The 20,132-nt window shown below is 44.7% G+C and overlaps 1 protein-coding gene across 8 annotated transcripts in view; it reads left to right on the top strand.

Moving 5' to 3' along the window:
* Positions 1–20,132, top strand: part of LOC144122087 (abasic site processing protein HMCES-like) — a 120,292-nt gene that overhangs the window by 2,238 nt on the left and 97,922 nt on the right. For 4 of the 8 annotated variants that reach the window (XR_013312799.1, XM_077655607.1, XM_077655608.1 and 1 more), the window contains exons 2-3: positions 6,180–6,317; positions 11,259–11,504. Coding sequence is in view for 4 of the 8 variants with exons in the window: in XM_077655607.1 (XP_077511733.1) it covers positions 6,180–6,317; positions 11,259–11,504 (384 nt within the window). In the remaining 4 variants the exon portion in view is untranslated. Of the gene's footprint in view, positions 1–2,486; positions 2,756–5,603; positions 5,703–6,179; positions 6,318–11,258; positions 11,505–20,132 lie in introns of those variants that run through there. The other 4 variants (XR_013312801.1, XM_077655606.1, XR_013312800.1 and 1 more) reach the window with 3 other exon arrangements.

Raw genomic sequence — 20,132 nt, 5'->3', positions numbered from 1 at the left:
ACCCCTGTCTTCCCAGTTCGACGTACCACCTTGTCGAGCGGGGTGCAATTGAAGAACCAAGAACCCTTGATTAAATGCTCCTGCCATTCACCTTTACCCCCCCACAGGACACTTTCGCGAACTCGTATGTTTTGCCGCCTTTTTTCTTTTTCTTTTGTGTGTGTGTTTTATGCACAGTGCACGTGTGTGTAGTTAAGCTAACTGCGCCGCTGATTCCGCCTTCACTATTCGTACCGAAGACGCTCCTGGAACGTCTCCTGCCCTGTCTGAATTTATTGTTTATTTGTTTGCTCGTTTTGGCCGGCGGCACGGGCAGTACATGCATCTATGATTCTTATCTGCTCCGGGACTCCGCCAAAGTCTGTTATTGTTGCTTTGAGGGCCCGGATGCCCTCCCTCCCCTCGTTATTCCTTTTTTTCCCCCGGGCTGGCCTCCCGCGCAAGCTCGCTGGGCGGCAGGGGACAAAGCGTTTTTCTTTTTCTCTTTATTTCTTTCTCCTCTGCGTCTTTCGAGAGCAGAGAGGCTAGCAGTAAGATAGCATTTCAGGAACGATTGAGAAGGATGGAGGAAAAGCGGTGGGCTAGGAAAGTTTTCAGATACCTGTATATAAAGAATGTTGACACGAAATGGAGAAAGCGAACTAGAAAATTGACAAGCAAATATCTGGACAGCAGTAAGGGGGCAAATCAGCAATTATCGGTAAAGAAAAAGGTTAAACACAGAGAGCTTTGTGGAAAACAGGGATGCTGACGAAATCGGCACTGGGAACATACCGGACCTTTAAACAGGAAGTTGTAAAAGAAAATATCTATGATAATTGTAGGGGAAGCTCTTTGTTGTTTGAGGCCAGGACTGGAGTTCTGCGGACTAAGACGTATAGAGTCAGGTACCAGGAGATAGACACTTTGTGCATTGCGTGCGGAGAGGAGGAGGAAACGGCTGAACACTTGATACTTTTCTGTAAAGGGCTTCACCCTACAGTGGAAAGCAGCAGGGCTGACACACCCAAGGCATTGGGGTTTAAGGATAGTGAAGGGAAAGTGGATTTTAAGAGGTTAGAAGTAACCAAGCGAAGGTTATCTGATTGGTGGCTAAAAACAAGACAGGAGTAAAATTTCACAAGACATGGCTAGGTGGCTTGAGCCACCGCCCGATGTAAAGGGTTCAGCCGTATCCATCCATCCATCTATCCATCCATCCATCCATCCATCCATCCATCCATCCATCCATCCATCCATCCATCCACAACCTCCTCACCGCGCTTTACCCCCCTGGCCTCAAACAACAAAGAGCTCCCCTACAATTATCAGAGATATTTTCTTTGACAATTTCTTGGATGGATGGATGGATACGGCTGAACCCTTTACATCGGGCGGTGGCTCAAGCCACCTAGCCATGTCTTGTGAAATTTTACTCCTGTCTTGCTTTTAGCCACCAATCAGATAACCTTCGCTTGGTTACTTCTAACCTCTTAAAATCCACTTGGATGGATGGATAGATGGATACGACTGAACCCTTTACATCGGGCGGTGGCTTAAGCCACCTAGTCATGTCTTGTGAAATTTTACTCCTGTCTTGCTTTTAGCCACCAATCAGATAACCTTCGCTTGGTTACTTCTAACCTCTTAAAATCCACTTGGATGGATGGATAGATGGATACGGCTGAACCCTTTACATCGGGCGGTGGCTTAAGCCACCTAGTCATGTCTTGTGAAATTTTACTCCTGTCTTGCTTTTAGCCACCAATCAGATAACCTTCGCTTGGTTACTTCTAACCTCTTAAAATCCACTTGGATGGATGGATAGATGGATACGGCTGAACCCTTTACATCGGGCGGTGGCTTAAGCCACCTAGCCATGTCTTGTGAAATTTTACTCCTGTCTTGCTTTTAGCCACCAATCAGATAACCTTCGCTTGGTTACTTCTAACCTCTTAAAATCCACTTTCCCTTCACTATGGATGGATGGATGGATGGATACGGCTGAACCCTTTACATCGGGCGGTGGCTCAAGCCACCTAGCCATGTCTTGTGAAATTTTACTCCTGTCTTGCTTTTAGCCACCAATCAGATAACCTTCGCTTGGTTACTTCTAACCTCTTAAAATCCACTTTCCCTTCACTATCCCTAAACCCCAATGCCTTGGGTAAGTCAGCCCCGCTGCCTTCCACTGTAGGGTGAAGCCCTTTACAGAAAAGTATCAAGTGTTCAGCCGTTTCCTCCTCCTCTCCGCACGCAATGCACAAAGTGTCTATCTCCTGGTACCTGACTCTATACTTCTTAGTCCGCAAAACTCCAGTCCTGGCCTCAAACAACAAAGAACTTCCCCTACAATTATCATAGATATTTTCTTTGACAATTTCCTGTTTAAAGGTCCGGTATGTTTCTAGTGCCGATTTCGTCAGCATCCCTGTTTTCCACAAAGCTCTCTCTGTTCCTTTAACCTTTAACTATCCCTAAACCACGCAGCGCCCCCTTGTGCTGCCGGGAGCTTCAACATTTGGAAAAAAGAATGTTGGCGACAGTTTGGATTTTTTCTTTCAAACAAAAATCAAATAATGACAAGAAAGTGAGCAGGTGATCGTAATAATTCGTTTCACTTCGGAGAGGCTCGCGCGAAGCACCTTTTCGCGGGTGTTTCGTTCGCGGTTCCCACGCTCTTGTTGACTGCGCGTCTGCGAGGAGCACGACCGGTTGTGGTCAGGATATAGCGCCTTCTAAGCACTACAGTCAGGATGTGTGGAAGAACTTGTTGGTTTGTATATGTTTCAACATTTATGAGCTTTGAGTTCACCAATAAGGGCTCCGCGTGCGTGGGTAAAGCCAAAGGGACGAGGTCACTCGAGTGTCAAAATTGGAAACGCTGCCTTGTCTGTCGGCCAGTCCCTTGGTCTCTCCGTGTGGGTTCTCTCCAGCTTGTAGTTGTGGGGTATTGATGGGCGGCAAAACGACCAGGTTTGCGATATTTTCGGTGTTTTGGGGCTTCCCTTCCAGCAGTTAAGGCCAGCGTGAACGACAAACTTGGCGTTTTCTCCCCTGTTTGGCCGTTGCGTTTCACAGTCTTCGGCACCCCGATGAGAAAATTTCGACGGTGAAAAGTATGCAATGCGTGATGAGGGCAGGATGCCGCTTTACATTAATTTTCAAACATACCAGTAGAACTGAAAAAACGGGACCAGTTCGTGGGGCTTCGTAATGGGCGGCGTAATGCGCATGCGATGTCAACATGCGGGAAACGAGCGCAGTCTGCGATCCTTCCTCGCCTGCTGTGTGGGTGCGCAGTGCTGGCACACTGTCTGTCAGAAGAACCCGTTGGAGTCTCTCGCTCCAGTGCTCGTCTGTGGAGAGGAGGAGAGAGCCAATTTGTAGCCCTCGTGCTTGAGCGCAGAGACAAAGCTGCCACCGGTGTGCTAATGTGTAGCGCGAAATTAAGCTGTTCTAATGGTAGTCAGGGCGCACAAACGATAGGCAGTGTGACTGCGAGTGTGCGAAGTTAAGGTCACCAAATCTAACTGGGTCTGGTCGTGCAATGTAAATTGAAGACCGAGGGACAGAACCAAATACTCGTCACGCACCCATAAGAAATGGTAGCGCTTCATAGGCCTACCTATGCATTGGGCAAATAACTGTTCTGTGCCAAGGAAAGGCAAAGCGTGCTGACATGTGCTGCCTTTCATGCGTGTCCTAAAATGAAGCGGGCCACAGCAGCTATGTAAATGACCAAGCAGTTGTCCAGTGTACCATTAGTGAAAGCCGCCGTGGTGGCTCAGCTGCTGACTTAAGAAGATACGGGTTCGACCCTGGCCGTGGCATTTCGATGGAGGCGAAATGGTTGAGGCCCTTGTTGTTAGTGTGCATTGGAAAATTCCGATGTGGCCAAAATTATGCCACTAAACGAAACAACAGGTTGATGCCGTTTGCCTATCTGATAAAAATTACCCTCAATTTGTTCTGTCTCTTTCCTCTCAGTGTTTGTAGCATTCTAAAATGCAAGGGGCATTTGCAATGGCACTTGGGCAGTCATATGTGAATCCTTTATTTCGCTTCTGTCTGGAAAGAGGAGGGGCACATGAAATCGGTGGTGACTTTCTAGAAATTTGGGGCATCGGTGATGGAAGCCATCCGCAGTAAGAGGAGCCAAGGAAATAATGCGAAAGCAGATTCGGCAATGTGGGATCACCACTTTCAGCTTGTGATCAGTATGTGATGATACGTAAGATGAAGGTGGAAATAATTGTGCAAAGTTTCCTTGCAATGCACTGTGAGCAAACAGACAGAACATATAGGAGAGAAAAATGCAGACAACTGCAAGCGGTGTCCTGTCTTTCTCGTGCAAAATCTTCCTTGCGATGATCGTTCGCCAACTGGTCCAGCAGCCTGTGCAGTGCATGCATTTTGTTTTGTTTTCACTCTCCTCATTCACGTGCTCGCGCATTAGTTGTCGGTGGCAGCGGAGTGCACTTTGGTGCCAGTGTTCCTGAGGTCACGAGACTTCGGCTCCTTTCTCTGATATCTGCTCTTATAAGTGAAGTCATTTGCACGGGTGATAGTGAGGTGATATTGACCATATGCAATAAAGGCAGGACACAAATGCTTGCACATGCAGCTTCAATTTCCTTAGGCAATTTACTATTGCTGTGCATGTGTGGTCTTGCCATTAATTCTTGTGGATAGGCTGCAGTTTTTTAATCGCTTGTGATCTATAGGTGGCTGATTTCAGTGATGAACAGCGGACGATTTCAATGAAAGTCTGGCAGATATGAGAATGTTGGGTAAGAGTGGCCTTGCTAAGGACATAACCAGAGCTGCCGATGACGGTGTCCGTCACATTAGTCGTGCTTTTCTCCATACGAAAAAATGAATTCATGTGCGCTGGCGAGCCCAGGCATGCACTGTGAAAGTGTTCATTGAGGCTGTTTCGTTTTAAACATGAAGTGTTTCTTGCGCTTACTCTGCTATGTGAGACAATGTGATCGTTTAGTTTGGAGCAGTGTCAGCCTCTGCTTGCAAACACATATTCATCGTCTATTGATTGTGTTGCATGTATGTTATTGCTCAAATGCACACAAGAGCAAAGAATTTTGGCATGATAATATACAGCAGTTTATGCCAAGCTCTCCAGCGAAGTGCTGTCTCAAGTGGGATGTCTATGCACTGGTTAACAGTTTCCTGCTAAACACTGCATGGTTGTAAACATGAAGGCTGTGAAAGCTACTTCAGCTGAAGCCCTCAAAGGATGTCAAATTAAATGTTTCTTTCCACTAATGGAATCAGAATGGATGGTCATTGTTTTTTTTTTTTTCATGTCAGCATGGCTCGGTAGTAAAACAAAGGAATTGATGTTCAGCTGACAGAAGCTGTATTCAGTGCTTAATTGGAGTGTCAGGAAATTTAAATCAGATCAGGTAACATGAAGTAATACACGAACACAGTGGGAGGAGGGCACGAGACAGGCTCCTTTGCCACCTGTTAAACCCACCATTGAGCCCGCCTGCAGTTTCTGTTGGGAAGCCAAGCCCGTCACACAGCAGGGACGTTATTGAAGGGTGCAGGTGTTTTTGTGACCTTTAGTCGGGGAATCGACTAGAAGCTTTGTGTGAGAGTGTTGGTGGTTTTAGATGTACTTTTGAATACAAAGGTCGCTGTTGCAGCAAGCAGTGGTGGGAATTCCAGTGACATGGATGAACCAGCATCCTGGAAACGTGGGTACAGGTGCTTCTTTCTTTGGCCTATGCCTGCTCAAGAGTCATCCATTTTGAGTCTCTCTCAAAGGGAGCAAAAGGAAAGGATTTATGGCAATTTTTAATTCCAATCTCGGTGTCTTGAAAATACAGGGTTGCATTTTGTATTTTTTGTGCGTCACAAATAGGGCTCGCGTGCCTTTCACTTCGCTCTTTGTTCCATCCTTGTTCACTTGCACCTTTTCCCAATTTTGTCCTCCTGTCTACCTTCTGGTAATTTTGAAATATATTAAATTTTGTTTGACCGACTGCACAGCACGAGTTCCTTGCCATTAATCTGAGTGACGATTCGACCTGCACGTCGAGCATTGTGACCAGTGGCTCTGTAGGAAAGTCTCCTTGCAGTTGTTGGGCCTACTTAAACCCATGTTGTTGTTTTAGTTTTCGAAAAATTAACGCTGAGAAATCTTTCTTGGCTGTTTGTCTCTCGTGTTCCAGTGCCCTAAGGAAGGACCACCTATTGCGGGCATGTGAGTACCGCAGTAAGGCTGGCACATATGAGTGCCCTGAATGGAAGGACGTGGATCCGAGCGGGCAGTACCAGCCATCCTACAATGTCCCACCTCGCAGCTACTCGTAAGGACTTGGTCAATGCATTGCTTTTATCACGAATTGCTAGAGTTGGGGCAGATGTGCTGCATAAAGGCAGCTAGGGTGAAAAACTGTGTGACTGGTTTCATAATGGCCAGTAAATACAGCCTCGGGTGTCATGGCATCTGACATGGTCCGGAGTGGGTTTACAAGTTTTTATTTCAAGCTGAACTCGAACAAAACTGACTGGTATCTCATCTCTGCATCATGCATTTAAAATGAATTGAAAGTGCATCAATTATGTTGAGGTAAAAAAAAGCTCTCAAGTGTGCAGCACTGCGCACATATCGTGTATATCTTCTTTAATTCTACTATTTTTTAGGTGCATCCTTCATAAGGTGCCTGTTGCCTTTCTGTAGGCCTTTCGTTAAAGGGACTGCCAGACAACGAGTATCACAACGAGTATCACAACGAGTATGTTGGCACATTCTTGGAGATCTTTATGATGAGGGCACAATGCTCAGTCTTGGAAGAGTTCATGTTTTTAATCGACGCAGAAAGCCAGAGGCAATGGTTGTGCCATACTGTGTTGAAACTTATGGCTCTGGTTGTAGTTGGGAGCGCAATACTGAGGGTTATGTTTGCTGAAAGAAACTTCAGACCCCTAAGTTATGTTCTCTTACCACTAGTCGTCATTTCTTGCTCAATTTAATCGTGCTTTCTTGTCATCTCTTAAGGTGGGGTGAGACTTTGTTTTGTAAAAAAATTCAATTTCGAAATTTTGTCATCGTCTGACAGGCAATTTCTTTATCTTTCAGAAAATGTATTGCACTTTGGTATTCGCGATTTTAAAAATGATTTTTTGGCCGTTTTCGTCGTCACATTGATTGGAAAGTGGGTGCGTCTCAACGCGGTCTCTGTTTCGGATACTTGCAAAAATTCATTGCTCTGAGGTTTTTCATCACAAACACAAGTATTGGTTTCTGTTTGGAATATGGCCTTGTTCGTAGTACATTTTTTAGCCACTAAGGCCTCCTTCAGACTGGGGGTTATGTGCAGTGCAGGCAACAAACTACACTGCAGGCGTGTCCACAGATGGGTCATGCATACCTTCTCTGGCTAGACGAAGCCAGCCTTGCTCTTAACTGCCCCAAGAGGCTGTTATAAAGGGACTGATAGTGACCACTCCCTCTTTCCGCAGGGCATGCCTATACTTGCGACCTATTACAGTCATTTCCCTTTCTGTGGAGGAATGCACTCGACCTTTTCAGAAGCACGCTCAAATTCTCACGCCAAAAAAAAAGTATTCATAGTCGCCACATATGTCCAGTGTGTTCATGCAGATTGCGGACACATCGTTCTCAAGGAATAGTCATTATTGGCACTTATACATCATACAAAACAATTGTTAAGTCAAACTCATTACTGTTGCATAGACACTGTTCAAAAACGTGTCCTAAGCATCATTGCTTATGCTAAGCAGGCACTCATCGTCTAGCAGTATGTTCAGGAGCACATGTGCATAACATTGCCTTGGACAACGAAACTGTGGAAATTGGCCAAACAGCCTGACAAAGCCGCGGTCAGCTCATCACCGCATCTGTGTGGGCCAGGCTACGCTATGGGAGCCATGAGCATCGTTGGCTATGGCAGTAAGTCTCTCATTTCCTCTGTTGTGAAAAATAAAACCCTAGAGGGACGCTGTATACTTAAGCATGCACTTCAAACTTGACAGTGAGTAAACGTGAATGTGAGTGAGCGGATACGAGAGTGAGTGGACATGAGCGCGTGTTTCAGAGAGTGGATCTGAGTGAGCCATCTCTCATGGTGCCAAGGTATATTCATCAATACCAAATTCAGGGAAAACTTTATGGTACAACGCCAACCTATAACTGTGCAAACAAAATGTAGGAAGGATATCGTATTTAGAAAAAAGAGATTTTGTGATGGTCGTCAAACTTCTCACAGCTTTTTGTGAGGCAGGCTGTCAACATTGTGAAATATTGAAAATAAAGTTGAACTGAACTGAATGTGCATTGTGTATGTAGCGCACAGGGAGCAAATTGTAGCTTGTCATGATGATCATGAATTTTCATGGCACAAGGGCATCTGTGGCCAAAGAGCACCGTGGCACCAGGTTTCTTCTACCATTTCTCAAGCTTTTCACCCTAAATAAGCCGAGCACCAGACAGGGGAAAGCTTGTACCCATTGTATCACCGGTGGATACCTGGTGGCACTGGGGATCGAACAAAGCACCTCCCGCATGCGAGGCAGATGCTGAGACGACGAGGCCACCACTGCAGTAAATTGTAGCTTGTGGAAATTTGTCAGACCACTTGTGTCCCATATCATGCTGCAGTACTGTAATGCCATAATTTTCTGGTTTATGTCACTGCTCATATGGTATTACACTTAACGGACTGCCTCATGATGTGCTCACCATTGTAGCATTGGACAACATCCCATTCTTTAAAAGCAAAAATTTTTATTGAAGGATCGTACCTCGTATGATGCAGAAATGCGATCACAAAAAATAAGCGACACTATGCAAGCACCGTGTGGACTTTTCTTTGGCAATTTTACTTATGCAAAAAATGGATGTGGCTTACCAATTAAAAAATTGATTAGTTGGCCTGTTGGTAGCAGATTGAAAGCATTCGTGCCACTTTCGAATGAGGTGCGCTACTCTTAAATATAAACACCGTGCCTCATTTGCGCTTCCTGATTATCACCAGGATCCGGTTCTAAAGACAACATCCAAAGCTGATTGACCTTGTGAGATCCTCCAGTTGTGAGAAAGTAACAGGGACGCACAATTTTGGATAAGAGCTGTAAGTTAAACATTCAAATAATTTGGACTGCCTCTTCTCAGTCGGCCTGAAAAGTTACTGTGTGCTATGAACTCCATCCATCCTCTTCTGCAGTCACTGGTTTTTGAAGGTAAGGGACAGATGGATATGCAAATCACATCAAAACAGCATTGTTTCTCAGTGGTGTGCTCCTCTCCACAATGATTGCTTGAACTGCCGATGCACAGGGAATGGTCCTTGTCCAGCCTAGCATGTCCAACTAGCATGACAACACACTAAGTGTGTTGTCATGCTAGTTGGAGTCCTCTAGGATAAAGCAGTGTCACACCATTTAAATTCTCAGCAGTCCAGTAAGAATAGCACTTCCTAACTAGAAGCGGCCTGGTTAATGATGGCTTGCCATGCAGTTCATCACAGCTACCAAAGTTTTCCTTCAGGGATATCAAATGGAAAAGGAGAATGACTAGCCATTACTGAAAGCTACGAATCGAATGCCGTGTCAAGAAAGCAATGTGAACGCAGTGCAAAAAGTTCAGCATCATGTGCAATGAGAGACACACTGTTACTCGCACCATGCAACGGCCAGGACAGCACTGGCGTCGATCCTTGCGCCCGGTTCCAGTGTGGGAGTTTCGAAACTGAAGTATATCTATAAATGGCGGTTAAGCCATCTTACATTTAGAGCACTGTTTTGTTGTCATCGATTGTCTGTTTTGTTGTTTGCCTCTGACTTTTGGCCTTGCAATTGCGCTGTTATATGTTTGTAGCTCTGAGACGTATCCTGCACGATGCTGTTTATTATAACAGTTTCTTTATTAAAGATGTCTTTAAACAAAAAAAAAATACACTTGTCCATGGAGGGTGAAATGGAACTGCAGTTTCGCTTTACTATATCTGAGTTTTTACTCTGTCCGAGTATACTGTAGTGGTGTTCCTTTATAGTACTGTCGTGCTGAAAACAAAGTGATTGCTACATTGTCTCACTAGCCAGTTAGTGATTTGTTCCAGAGTATGGAGTGTGCAGTACCCTTTTCAGGGAACTGGACAAATAAAATAGAAGCAGATTGCCTCTTGCACCCAAGCAGCCATCTGTCTCATTGCAAATGTTTCTTGGCATATGCACACTGATAAACTTTTTAGCTTATTTTTTGTGCTCAAGTTCGCCCTTTTTCAGATTACGATGTATCTCTTGTGCTCCAATTGTTTTTGAGGGCATGTTCTTGAACATTGCCACTTAGCCACACTAGTTACCACAAGCAGTCATTACTGTACAGTGATGTGGTATAGATCTGATGCAAGCAGCAGTTTATTAGTGATTTGTTGGAAGCCAGCATTCACCGAAACCAAGTTGGCTTCCTACACATGCGTCTTAAAATGAACCTTTCATGTCGCTATCCTTTTCTGCTCTGTATTGTTGATCGGTGATGGTACTAATGAGAATTTGTCTGAAAATAGCCACAACAATTTAGTAACTTCAAAATTACTGTCAAGCCTAAATAGCAAATATCATAACCCTCAAATACACAATGCAAATGTCAACTGGACACAACTTCACCTTCAGTCATTGTCACGCAGCCTACATGAGAGAAGCTAGCTTGAGAGCAGCACAGGGTCAGAGTGCATTTGGGAGGCATATCCAAGTTATTTACACCTAATGTCCCTTCAGAGCAACGCGTGTAACCAACTAGGCTAACCTGCCAAAATTTAGAGGCCATTGAAAATGCTGGATCTGAACTGTGAGGGCAACAGAGCGAGTGATAGCAAGGTCAGGGATACGCACAGAGTAAAAACAACCTAACAAGAGCAAAACTGGACCTCAAGATAAACTTGAGTCAAGTAAAGCCTGAAAAGTAGGCCTGTGTGTGATTTTAGTTTCAGAACTTATGCGTTAGTGCCTGTAAGCAAGTGAAATGTGGGCCGCCTATTTTTTCAAAACTGCTCTTCAGTAAAGGGACATCAACCTTGGCTACTGATGTTCCTCTACAGGTTGTTCCGGTTTACTTGCATTTGCTCTCACAAAGAAATGCTGGTTCACTTTCCCAAGGGCTAAAATGTTTGCTGCTGGATATCCTGCAGCGGTATTTTTCTGAGGCTCAACTGTATTCAATCTTTGGAACAGTAGCCGAGGAATGTGGAAGTTGGGTGATTTAGTAAGAATTTTTGCATGCCCTGCAGGGGAGTCCTGATTCACAGCAGTCAGCTGGCGAGTGAGTGCCCGAGTGGCGAGAGCAGTGCAGCTGTGACTACTGAACGTGTGGCGACTGCCATGTTGTGGACTCTGGTGCCTGCCTGGTGGAACCAACCCAGTGGCCGGGAAATGGCTGTCAGCACTTTCAACTGCCGCATCGAGAGCTGCCTTACTCGGCCATTTTTTCGCAGTGCCATTGAGGATGGGCGTCGATGCATCGCACTCGCTGAAGGGTGTGTCATTGCGTAATGCATAACTTTGCTGTGGTTGCACCTGTGCATGCTTCGGCCATTTTCTTCTGCTTGAATTCAGGTTACACTTGAAATAATGGGAGAAAGTCTGGTGTTTGGGACGCCTTGCCACTCAGCGTATAAAAGCACAGACAGCATTTTTATTTAATTTATTTCAGATATCCTAAGGGCCTATGCGGGCATTACATTTATCAAAGAAAAAACAACTTATTTAGCGGCATTGGTGAGTGGCGACACCACGGGTTCCTGACAGGGACATCCCCGCAGGGGTATGATGGTGAACAGTGCATCACTACGGACCCGAGCACCCGCGCCTAGCCGTGCGTGGCATCGCCGTGTCCGGGGAAAAGGGGTTCCTGGTGGTTGATCCGATGCCGAGCATTTGGACCTTTAAGGCCCTTCGGCGGAGGCAACACACCACTTTGGGCCAGCTTCCTGTAGACGCCACCAGACCGGGGAAATCGGCAGCCAACTTTTCCTGTCCTCCCCTTAATCTTTCACTTTCCTACCCCTGTCTCACATCTCTCCTTTCTCCTACTCACTTCTTCGTTCTTTGTTTTTTCCTGGCGGCAAGGGTTAACCTTGTGTGGCTGACAAACCTTTGCTACGCCATATTTTGTTATAGTGGTGGTGTACAGCTGGCGTGGGCAGGGCTTTTTGAACGCACTTGTCCCGTCCCCATGTTGGGCTCTGTGGTGGGTGGCTGCCACCATCGCCGAACAACGACCACATTCTGTGGCTTCTCATTTTTTTCAATCCGATCTCCCTCGAGAGAGAGGGCGCACCGAGACATGCAACTTCTTCAAAAAAAAATGCAACAAGCTTCCCTCGATTTCACGTTGTTCACAGCGAACACGAGGAACAGACCGCTAGACAAGTATCACCATTCACTGTTACCAGGACTTAACAAGTGCCATAGGAAAAGGGTACAAGATCAAAAAGCTTGCAAACGGAGACCTTCTTTTAGAAGTTTTATATAACCACCAGCAAGAGAAATTGTCAGAAGTGAAGTCATTTGGAGATATACTAGTCACAACCAGCACACACCGATCTTTGAATACTGTTTGGGCAGTTATCTCAGATGATGATCTGAAATATGTAACTGATGAAGAACTACTGGAAGGTTTAAAGGAGCAAAACGTGACCAATGTAAACAGGGTAAAAATGAGACGAGATAATAAAGAAATCCCCACAATGCACATTGTCCTGACATTTGAATCTATTATCCTCCCTGACTCCGTAGAAATAGGCTACATAAAACTCCAACTTCGGCAATACATACCAAATCCACGACGCTGCTTCAAATGCCAACGTTACGGCCACAGCTCTCAGAATTGCCGGGACCAATTCACATGTGCTAAATGTTCTTCCCATGAACACGGCTCTGAAAACTGTGCAGTAGAACAACACCTATGTGTGAATTATGAGGGCAGCCATCCTGCATTCTCACGTGCATGTCCAGTCTGGAAACAAGAAAAGGAGATGGTTACTATCGAAGTCAAAGAAAATATAACATTCAGGGAGGTGCGGAAGAGAGTATCTTTGACGCAGAAACCTGCCTTCTCTGATGTGGTGCAACAGGGCACAGCACCACAGCGGCTTTCGGCTCCTGCTCAGGCTACAAGCAGTGAGCCTGCAGCAGGGCCACCCGTGCCCCGTACCCAAAAACCAGGCCGCGCGGACCTCCAGGTCAGCGGGCCGCAAGGCCCCTCCCCACACGGAGAGGCCGAACACGAAAACAACCGTGCGTCTCATACGTTCGTCCAGCATGTCGGAGGATGCGATGGACACGATGAACGCAAGTCAAGGCAGTCCTATGGCGTCAACGTCGGAAGGACGGCGGGGCTGCATAGACCGGCAAAAAAAAAAAGCCCCGAATCAGGGCGCCCGAAAACCCAACCTAGTTCTTTCAATACCCACATAATACAACATGGCTTTTATGCGATGGAACAGTAGGGGACTCTTACATAACCTAATTGACATAAAAGACATTCTAGCCACACTCACCTGTCACCTTGTGTTTACAAGAGGCAAATTTAGGCTCTAAACATGAAAACATTCTAAAACACTTAGTTCTTCCGCCGCAACCAAGAGCAGGCGAGCCGGCTTTCGGGTGGCGTAGCCATTAGAGTTAACAGTGGAATCTCAGCCCGAGAACACAAGCTTAAAACCCGATTAGGAGCTGTGGCAGCCATCCTGCACACATTTGAAACAATCACAGTGTGCTGCGTTTATATAGACCCACATCTTAAAATAACACTCCCAAGACTTACAATACCTTTTAGTGCAACTACCAGAACCGTTTTTGATGGTCGGAGATTTTAACGCCCACTCCAGTTTTTGGGGCAGTAACAAAACCGACACTAGAGGCCATCTGATTGAGGATTTTATACTCTGTAATAACCTTTGCCTCCTGAACACTGGAAAACGAACCTATTGTTCTCCTAGCTCAGGAAAATTGAGTTGTATAGATTTGTCTTTTACTTCGTCCTCTATATTTACAGATTTTAATTGGGATGTCTTAGATAACCCATATGGAAGTGATCATCTATCCATACTAATTAGCTTAGCACATTCACCCGAAGTAATCCCAACTAAACCACAGCGATGAAGATGCGGGTTCGATCCCGGCCGCGGCGGTCGAATTTCGATGGAGGCGAAATTCTAGAGGCCCGTGTACTGTGCGATGTCAGTGCACATTAAAGGACCCAGGTGGTCGAAACTTCCGGAGCCCTCCACTACGGCGTCTCTCATAGCCTGAGTCGCTTTGGGACGTTAAGCCCCCATAAACTAAACTAAACCACAACGATGGAAACTGCACTTAGCCGACTGGGCACTGTTCCGTGAAAAAGCCAGCCTAGATAAAACAGTTTTTGACGACCTGAGTGTAGACGAACTTAACGAATTTTTCACAAACTGTATTATTGCCGCTGCATGCCAAGCCATTCCTCAATCCTCCGGAATAGTAAAACAAAATCACAAATACTGGTACACAAAAGAATGTAAAGAAGAAAAAAGAAACAAAACAAAGCCTGGGGCATTTTTCGCAGATATCCTGCACAGGAGAATTTTATAAAATTTAAAAAGGCGAGAGCGAAAGCTCAATATATTCGTCGCAGTGCCGAAAAATTTGGAAAAATTACGTGTCGTCGATAAACAGCTCAACCACATCAAAACAAATGTGGGAGAGGGTCAGAAGGCTAAATTGCAACTACTCTCCGTTCACGATCTCCCTTCTTACAGCTCCCGGTGTGCACACGGGTCTAGAAGAACAGGCAGATATTTTAGATGGATGTTTTTCAGGAGTTTCCAGCTCATCCCGCTACACCGATTCATTTTTTAAATAAAAACACACAGCAGAGAAGCGAAGACTGCCAACAGGTTGCGGTACAAATGAACCATACAATAGTTTAATTACTATACAAGAAATTCAAACAGTACTTTCTGCCAGTAAACATACTGTGCCCGGCCCAGAACAATTACATTACCAAATGCTAGCCCATTTTTCTGAACCTTAGACGCACTTCTAATTTTTTTAACAAAGTTTGGGTATCAGGAAAAATACCCAAAGCTTGGAAAAAAGCTATTATTGTACCGTTTCTTAAACCTGGGAAGCCACCAACCTCTCCTAGCAGTTATAGACCCACAGCTATTACCAGTTGCCTCGCCAAGTCCTTTGAAAGTGTCCTAAATATAAGATTAAATTTTGTCCTTCAATCCTGTGCACTTCTCGACAGCTATCAATGTGGTTTTAAAAAAGGATGCTGCACTACAGATCACCTAGTCCGCCTTGAAAATACTGTCAGAGATGCGTTTATATACAAACAACACTGTCTTGCAGTCTTTACAAACAACACTGTCTTGCAGTCTTTTTTGACTTAGAAAAGGCATATGATGCAACCTGGAGGTTTGGCATTCTTCAAGACCTTGCCGAGCTTGGCATCCGCGGCAGGATGTTAAATTGCATAAAAGACTTCTTGTCCCACCGCTCGTTTAATGTACGTCTAGGGTCAGCCATTTCAAAGAATTTTATTCAGGAGAATGGGGTACCTCAAGGATGCATTTCAAGTACAACTCTCTTTGTCTTAAAAATGAATTCTATTAGGAAAGTAATCCCAAGATCTGTTATGTATTCTGTCTATCTTGACGATCTTCAGATAGCATGTACATCCTCCAATATATCCACATGCGAAACACAAATACAGCTAACAATAAATAAACTTGCAACATGGGCAGACAGGAATGGTTTCCCATTCTCTCCACAGAAAACAGTGGCCTTACTTTTTTCACTCAAACGGGGCCTACAGACAGATCCCACATTACACCTAAACGAAACCCAGTTGCCTTTAAAAAATGCACACATACTCTTAGGCATAACATTTGACCGAAAACTAACTTTCCTGCCTCACATAAATGCGTTGAAAAAGAAAGCTTCTCTTTCACTGAATATACTCAAAGTCCTTTTACACAAACTCTGGGGCTCTGACAGGGCAAGCCTTTTGCAGATTTATCGCTCTGTAGTACGATTCTGCTTAGACTGTGGTTACGCGGTGTATGGTTCAGCAAGGCCATCCTACTTGAAACGACTAGATCTAGTGCATAATTTGGGTTTGTGTCTTTCCACTGGCGCATACAGGACGTCGCCCATAAACGGTCTTTATGTTGAAACAAACGAACCATAACTTACAGATAGAAGAAGAATGCTTACATGCTCATACATTCTAAAAGTCCGTTCCATATCAAAACATATCTGTTACGAAATAGTTACAAAGTGTTCTTCTAGAACACTCTTTAACAACAAACCGCAAACCACTAGGCCACTGCTCTTGCGTTTTGAAGAGATTTGCCAGAATATGAACGTATTGAACACATTACCCAGCATTGTACTGAGGCGAGATCCACTGCCTCCATGGTACGATTTTCCTGCATTGTGTGATTTCACTCTTACACAGTTCCGCAACAAGCAAACTCCACTACAACATATAGTAGGGCATGTTCAGATAAGAACGGTAATCGAGGTCCCATGACCATTTTTTGTTTTCAATTAAATTTTTATATGTGATGGGTAAATGTGTCCACACAAAGGAATGAACCTTAGTTTTGCAAGGAACTTCATGGTTTTCTCGGAAAAAAATTGTATGTCACAAGAGGTGGAGTATGTCGTTTTTGCCACTTCGCAAAGTTGCAAGTTTGGAGCATCACTGCATGCACAATAAGTTGTTTTCGCGCATAAGTATTTTTTCAGCACTTTATTACAACTTGCACTATACGATTAATATAAAAAACGTTTTCTTGCTGTGTCAGTCTTCTGAGTAAAAAATCGCAAACTTCGCTTCCGGAGCTGTGCGGTGCCAAAAAGGCACTTTTCAGGGCAGCCTTAGGGCAAGATGCGTAAAGATCTCCCGACTGAATCTTTTTCTCTGTATTTTTCAGCTACTTTTAATCACTTCAGGCAAGTTTTGTAGCTGTACACTTGACCTATATTTTTCAATATGGCCTCAAAATTGGCAGAAGTTCAAAAACTTCAAAAAAGTGACAACTTTGACTTGAATTTAAAAAAAAACATCATCATCGAATTTTATTAAAAAATGCCCTAATAATACTCAATACTCGATAATTTTAAAACACCAAAAAAGTGTTGCATTATTTTGTTTTAAAGTATAAAAATAAATGCAAAACTGAGTTCATGTTTTTGTTACCTAGAATTGCTTATTACTGCCTCTTAGAAATAGTAACTGTCAGAAATTTGATTTAGCACTCACTGAACATGGTTACATTTCAATTACCACAATATGCGAACCATCCTGAATGTTTGTACAGCTTCTACTCGCTTGTTAGCGGCGTTCTTAATGCGTCAAAATGGGAATAAATTCGTTATTTCACCTGATGAACTGACTGCTGGCGGTCAAACGTTTTTTTTTTTGTATTCTCTAATTTATCATCGTAAGGTACATTGGTATGTAATCGATTTTTTAAAAATATTAGATAATTTGTGGGTTCCTAGAAAAAATTTTATATATAAAAATTTATATTAATGTATTTCTGAAACCGACGTTTCCGTACCTGCATCTGTTTACCTCTGTGTTCAAAGGTTCTACAGGGCAATGTCAGGAGACAGAACGTCGTCTTCTGAGAGGAACAATTTATCTGCGAGATTTTTAATCAGGAGGAGTTTTAATAGGAACGCAATTTACAAATGGGATGCCGCTTTATATGCAGATTGCAATTCAGAAAATCGTAACAAGAAATTAACGGCAGCAGTTGAAGTCGGTATGCGCACAGTATATTGTCCAGCACGAAGCACAAACCAGATCACAGTCTCTTCCATTCCGAAGCAGCGGTGGAGGCCACGTAGGATGCACTGCCTTCATTTGTTTGAACGTACTTCCACATATGGAGCGTCTGAACTCCAGGCACTTTCTTTGCCATTTTCCATTCTTCCTTCTTCGTTTCGCGAAAGTCTGCAAGCTCCCTCTGTGGGAGCTCCAGAATGGTGATGTTCTTTAGCGTTCCTTTAATTGCGTCTACGAAGCCGCTGGCTGTTTGTATGGACTCACTTGCAGGCTTCCGCAAGTTGTGGTGTGATGCTCGATGTTTGACAAGCCCACCAACGCCGTCGCAAGCATTTTTGCCGTGTCCAGTGGCCGAAAACATCCATTTCGTCTCTCGACATTCACTGCGTTGTAGCTCATGAAACTGATATTTATTCTTGAAGTTAGCGGGAGCCCTGTCGGTCACATATGTTATCTTGGTGTAGATTGGCGCGTTGTCTTCGAGGTGTGCTTTGATTTTTGACAGAGCCAAGCATGCAAGAGCTGAATCATGAGACATATCGTCGGAAATTACGGCGTAGTTCCGAGTCGATTTTCTTGACGTGACAACGCAGGTAAACACGGTCACCTGCTTTTTCTGCCAATGGTACGCTTGTACTGCGTCTGGAAGCACAACTGTCCAGTTTTCGGCGAAATCAAAATGCAAAACAATTGCACCTCTCTTGCAGCTGTGTTTTTCTTCATGTATTGCTCTTGCTTGCACAGATCTAATATAGTTGTGGGGAATCCATTTCATGGTCATTCTTAGACATTCTCTCATAAATGATGAAGCGGTCAGAGTCTTTTTAACGAGCTCACCGTATTCCCATGAAGCAATCAACACCTCGTCCTCGCTGCTCATTTCAAAATTTTCCGAAGTGAAAATGCCATCTTGTGGACAGTGCTCACAATTCCTAAGGAAACACGACGCAGTAGGTTCCTGGCATACGCAGAGGCTCTGCATATCTTCGGGAGAAAGCGACCTTCCGGACGCGTTCTGCAGTCCCACGAGGCACAACTGAAAGTTTGCACAGCACACACAAACACACACTTGCCACTGTGGCGAGCATTTCACCCACTTAGGACGCAAGGATATGAATTTTGTGAGGCCAACCTGGGAGGCAGGGTGAGCTTGCTTGTAGAGGCGGAATGCTTCTCGCAAGGACCGCGTCATGAAGCGTTTAGGTATCCATTCTTTCTCTCCTTCCTTCTCGATTCTCACAACATCCTTTTTGTTCGGAGTCTGTCTAGAGCAATCGAGTTCATCCATGGTGTAATATTCTAAAACGGTGGTAATGCCTTCCTGTTGTAGTTTACATCTTGTATATCTCTCCTGTGTTGACCATACGCCTTCCTCATCCACCATCTTCTTCGATTTTTGGATAACGTACCTCGTTGCCTCTGGAATAACTTCCTGCACATATTTCACGGTTAGGTTGCGTGGTAGCAGTGTCAGCAGCTGGCAACGCTCTTGAAAGGACGTGCACCTATTGTAGGCAGCATGTAGGTTGTCCTCCCAACTGCTGCATTGCGCACACTTTTCTTCTGACGCACGCGAAGTCTCTGGGACATTATATGCTGCCTGTATCCCCGATCGTATTTTCGTCACCATAGCTCTTGCCACCTCTTCCTGCTTTCGCTTTGCATAGGAAAGTCTGAGGCGTTTTTTTAGAGCGCTCGGTGGCTTTAGGGGCGAGACTTCGGAGATAAGGCTGACACTTGAATTTAAATTTTCTACGATTTCTTCCCCAGGGCGGAATTCTTCTAATGTTTCGGTTGACTCTGCCTGCATATTATCTATGTCTTCCTTGAACCGACGGTAACAATTCTGACAGATGAAGTCACTTTCTCGTACTCGGAGAGCTTCTTCGGGAAGTAGGACTTTTTTGAGAGCAGCGACATTGAGTGTCTTTACACTGCGAAAATTACGTCCTTTTTCAATTCTCTGTTTGTGCCTTCTTGAGTAGTCGGCACAAAACGTTCGCCGCGGAAATCTCTTCATGAATGCAAAAGCTCACCGCTTCCGGAGATTATCGCGAGACAGAAGAGCAGGTGACGGATGCAGGGCCCAGAGCTGCTTTTCCAAAAAGAGGAGATGGACAGATGAATGGATTTTTAACACAGGCTGCCCACCGTTGACACTGATGTTCTTTCGGTCTGGCGTACGAGCTGAGACTGATATACCAAGTATGCTTGTCGAGGGAGCGCTCCAGCGCAGAGAAAACACGTGAGTACAGAAAACGACCCCACCGGGTCTACCAGGCCTGGAAAACGACACACAAAATTCGAGATCCGAACA

This window comes from Amblyomma americanum, chromosome 2, assembly GCF_052857255.1.
Source record: "Amblyomma americanum isolate KBUSLIRL-KWMA chromosome 2, ASM5285725v1, whole genome shotgun sequence".
Taxonomy (NCBI): Eukaryota; Metazoa; Arthropoda; class Arachnida; order Ixodida; family Ixodidae; genus Amblyomma; species Amblyomma americanum.
This window is presented reverse-complemented; position numbering and strand designations above follow the sequence as displayed.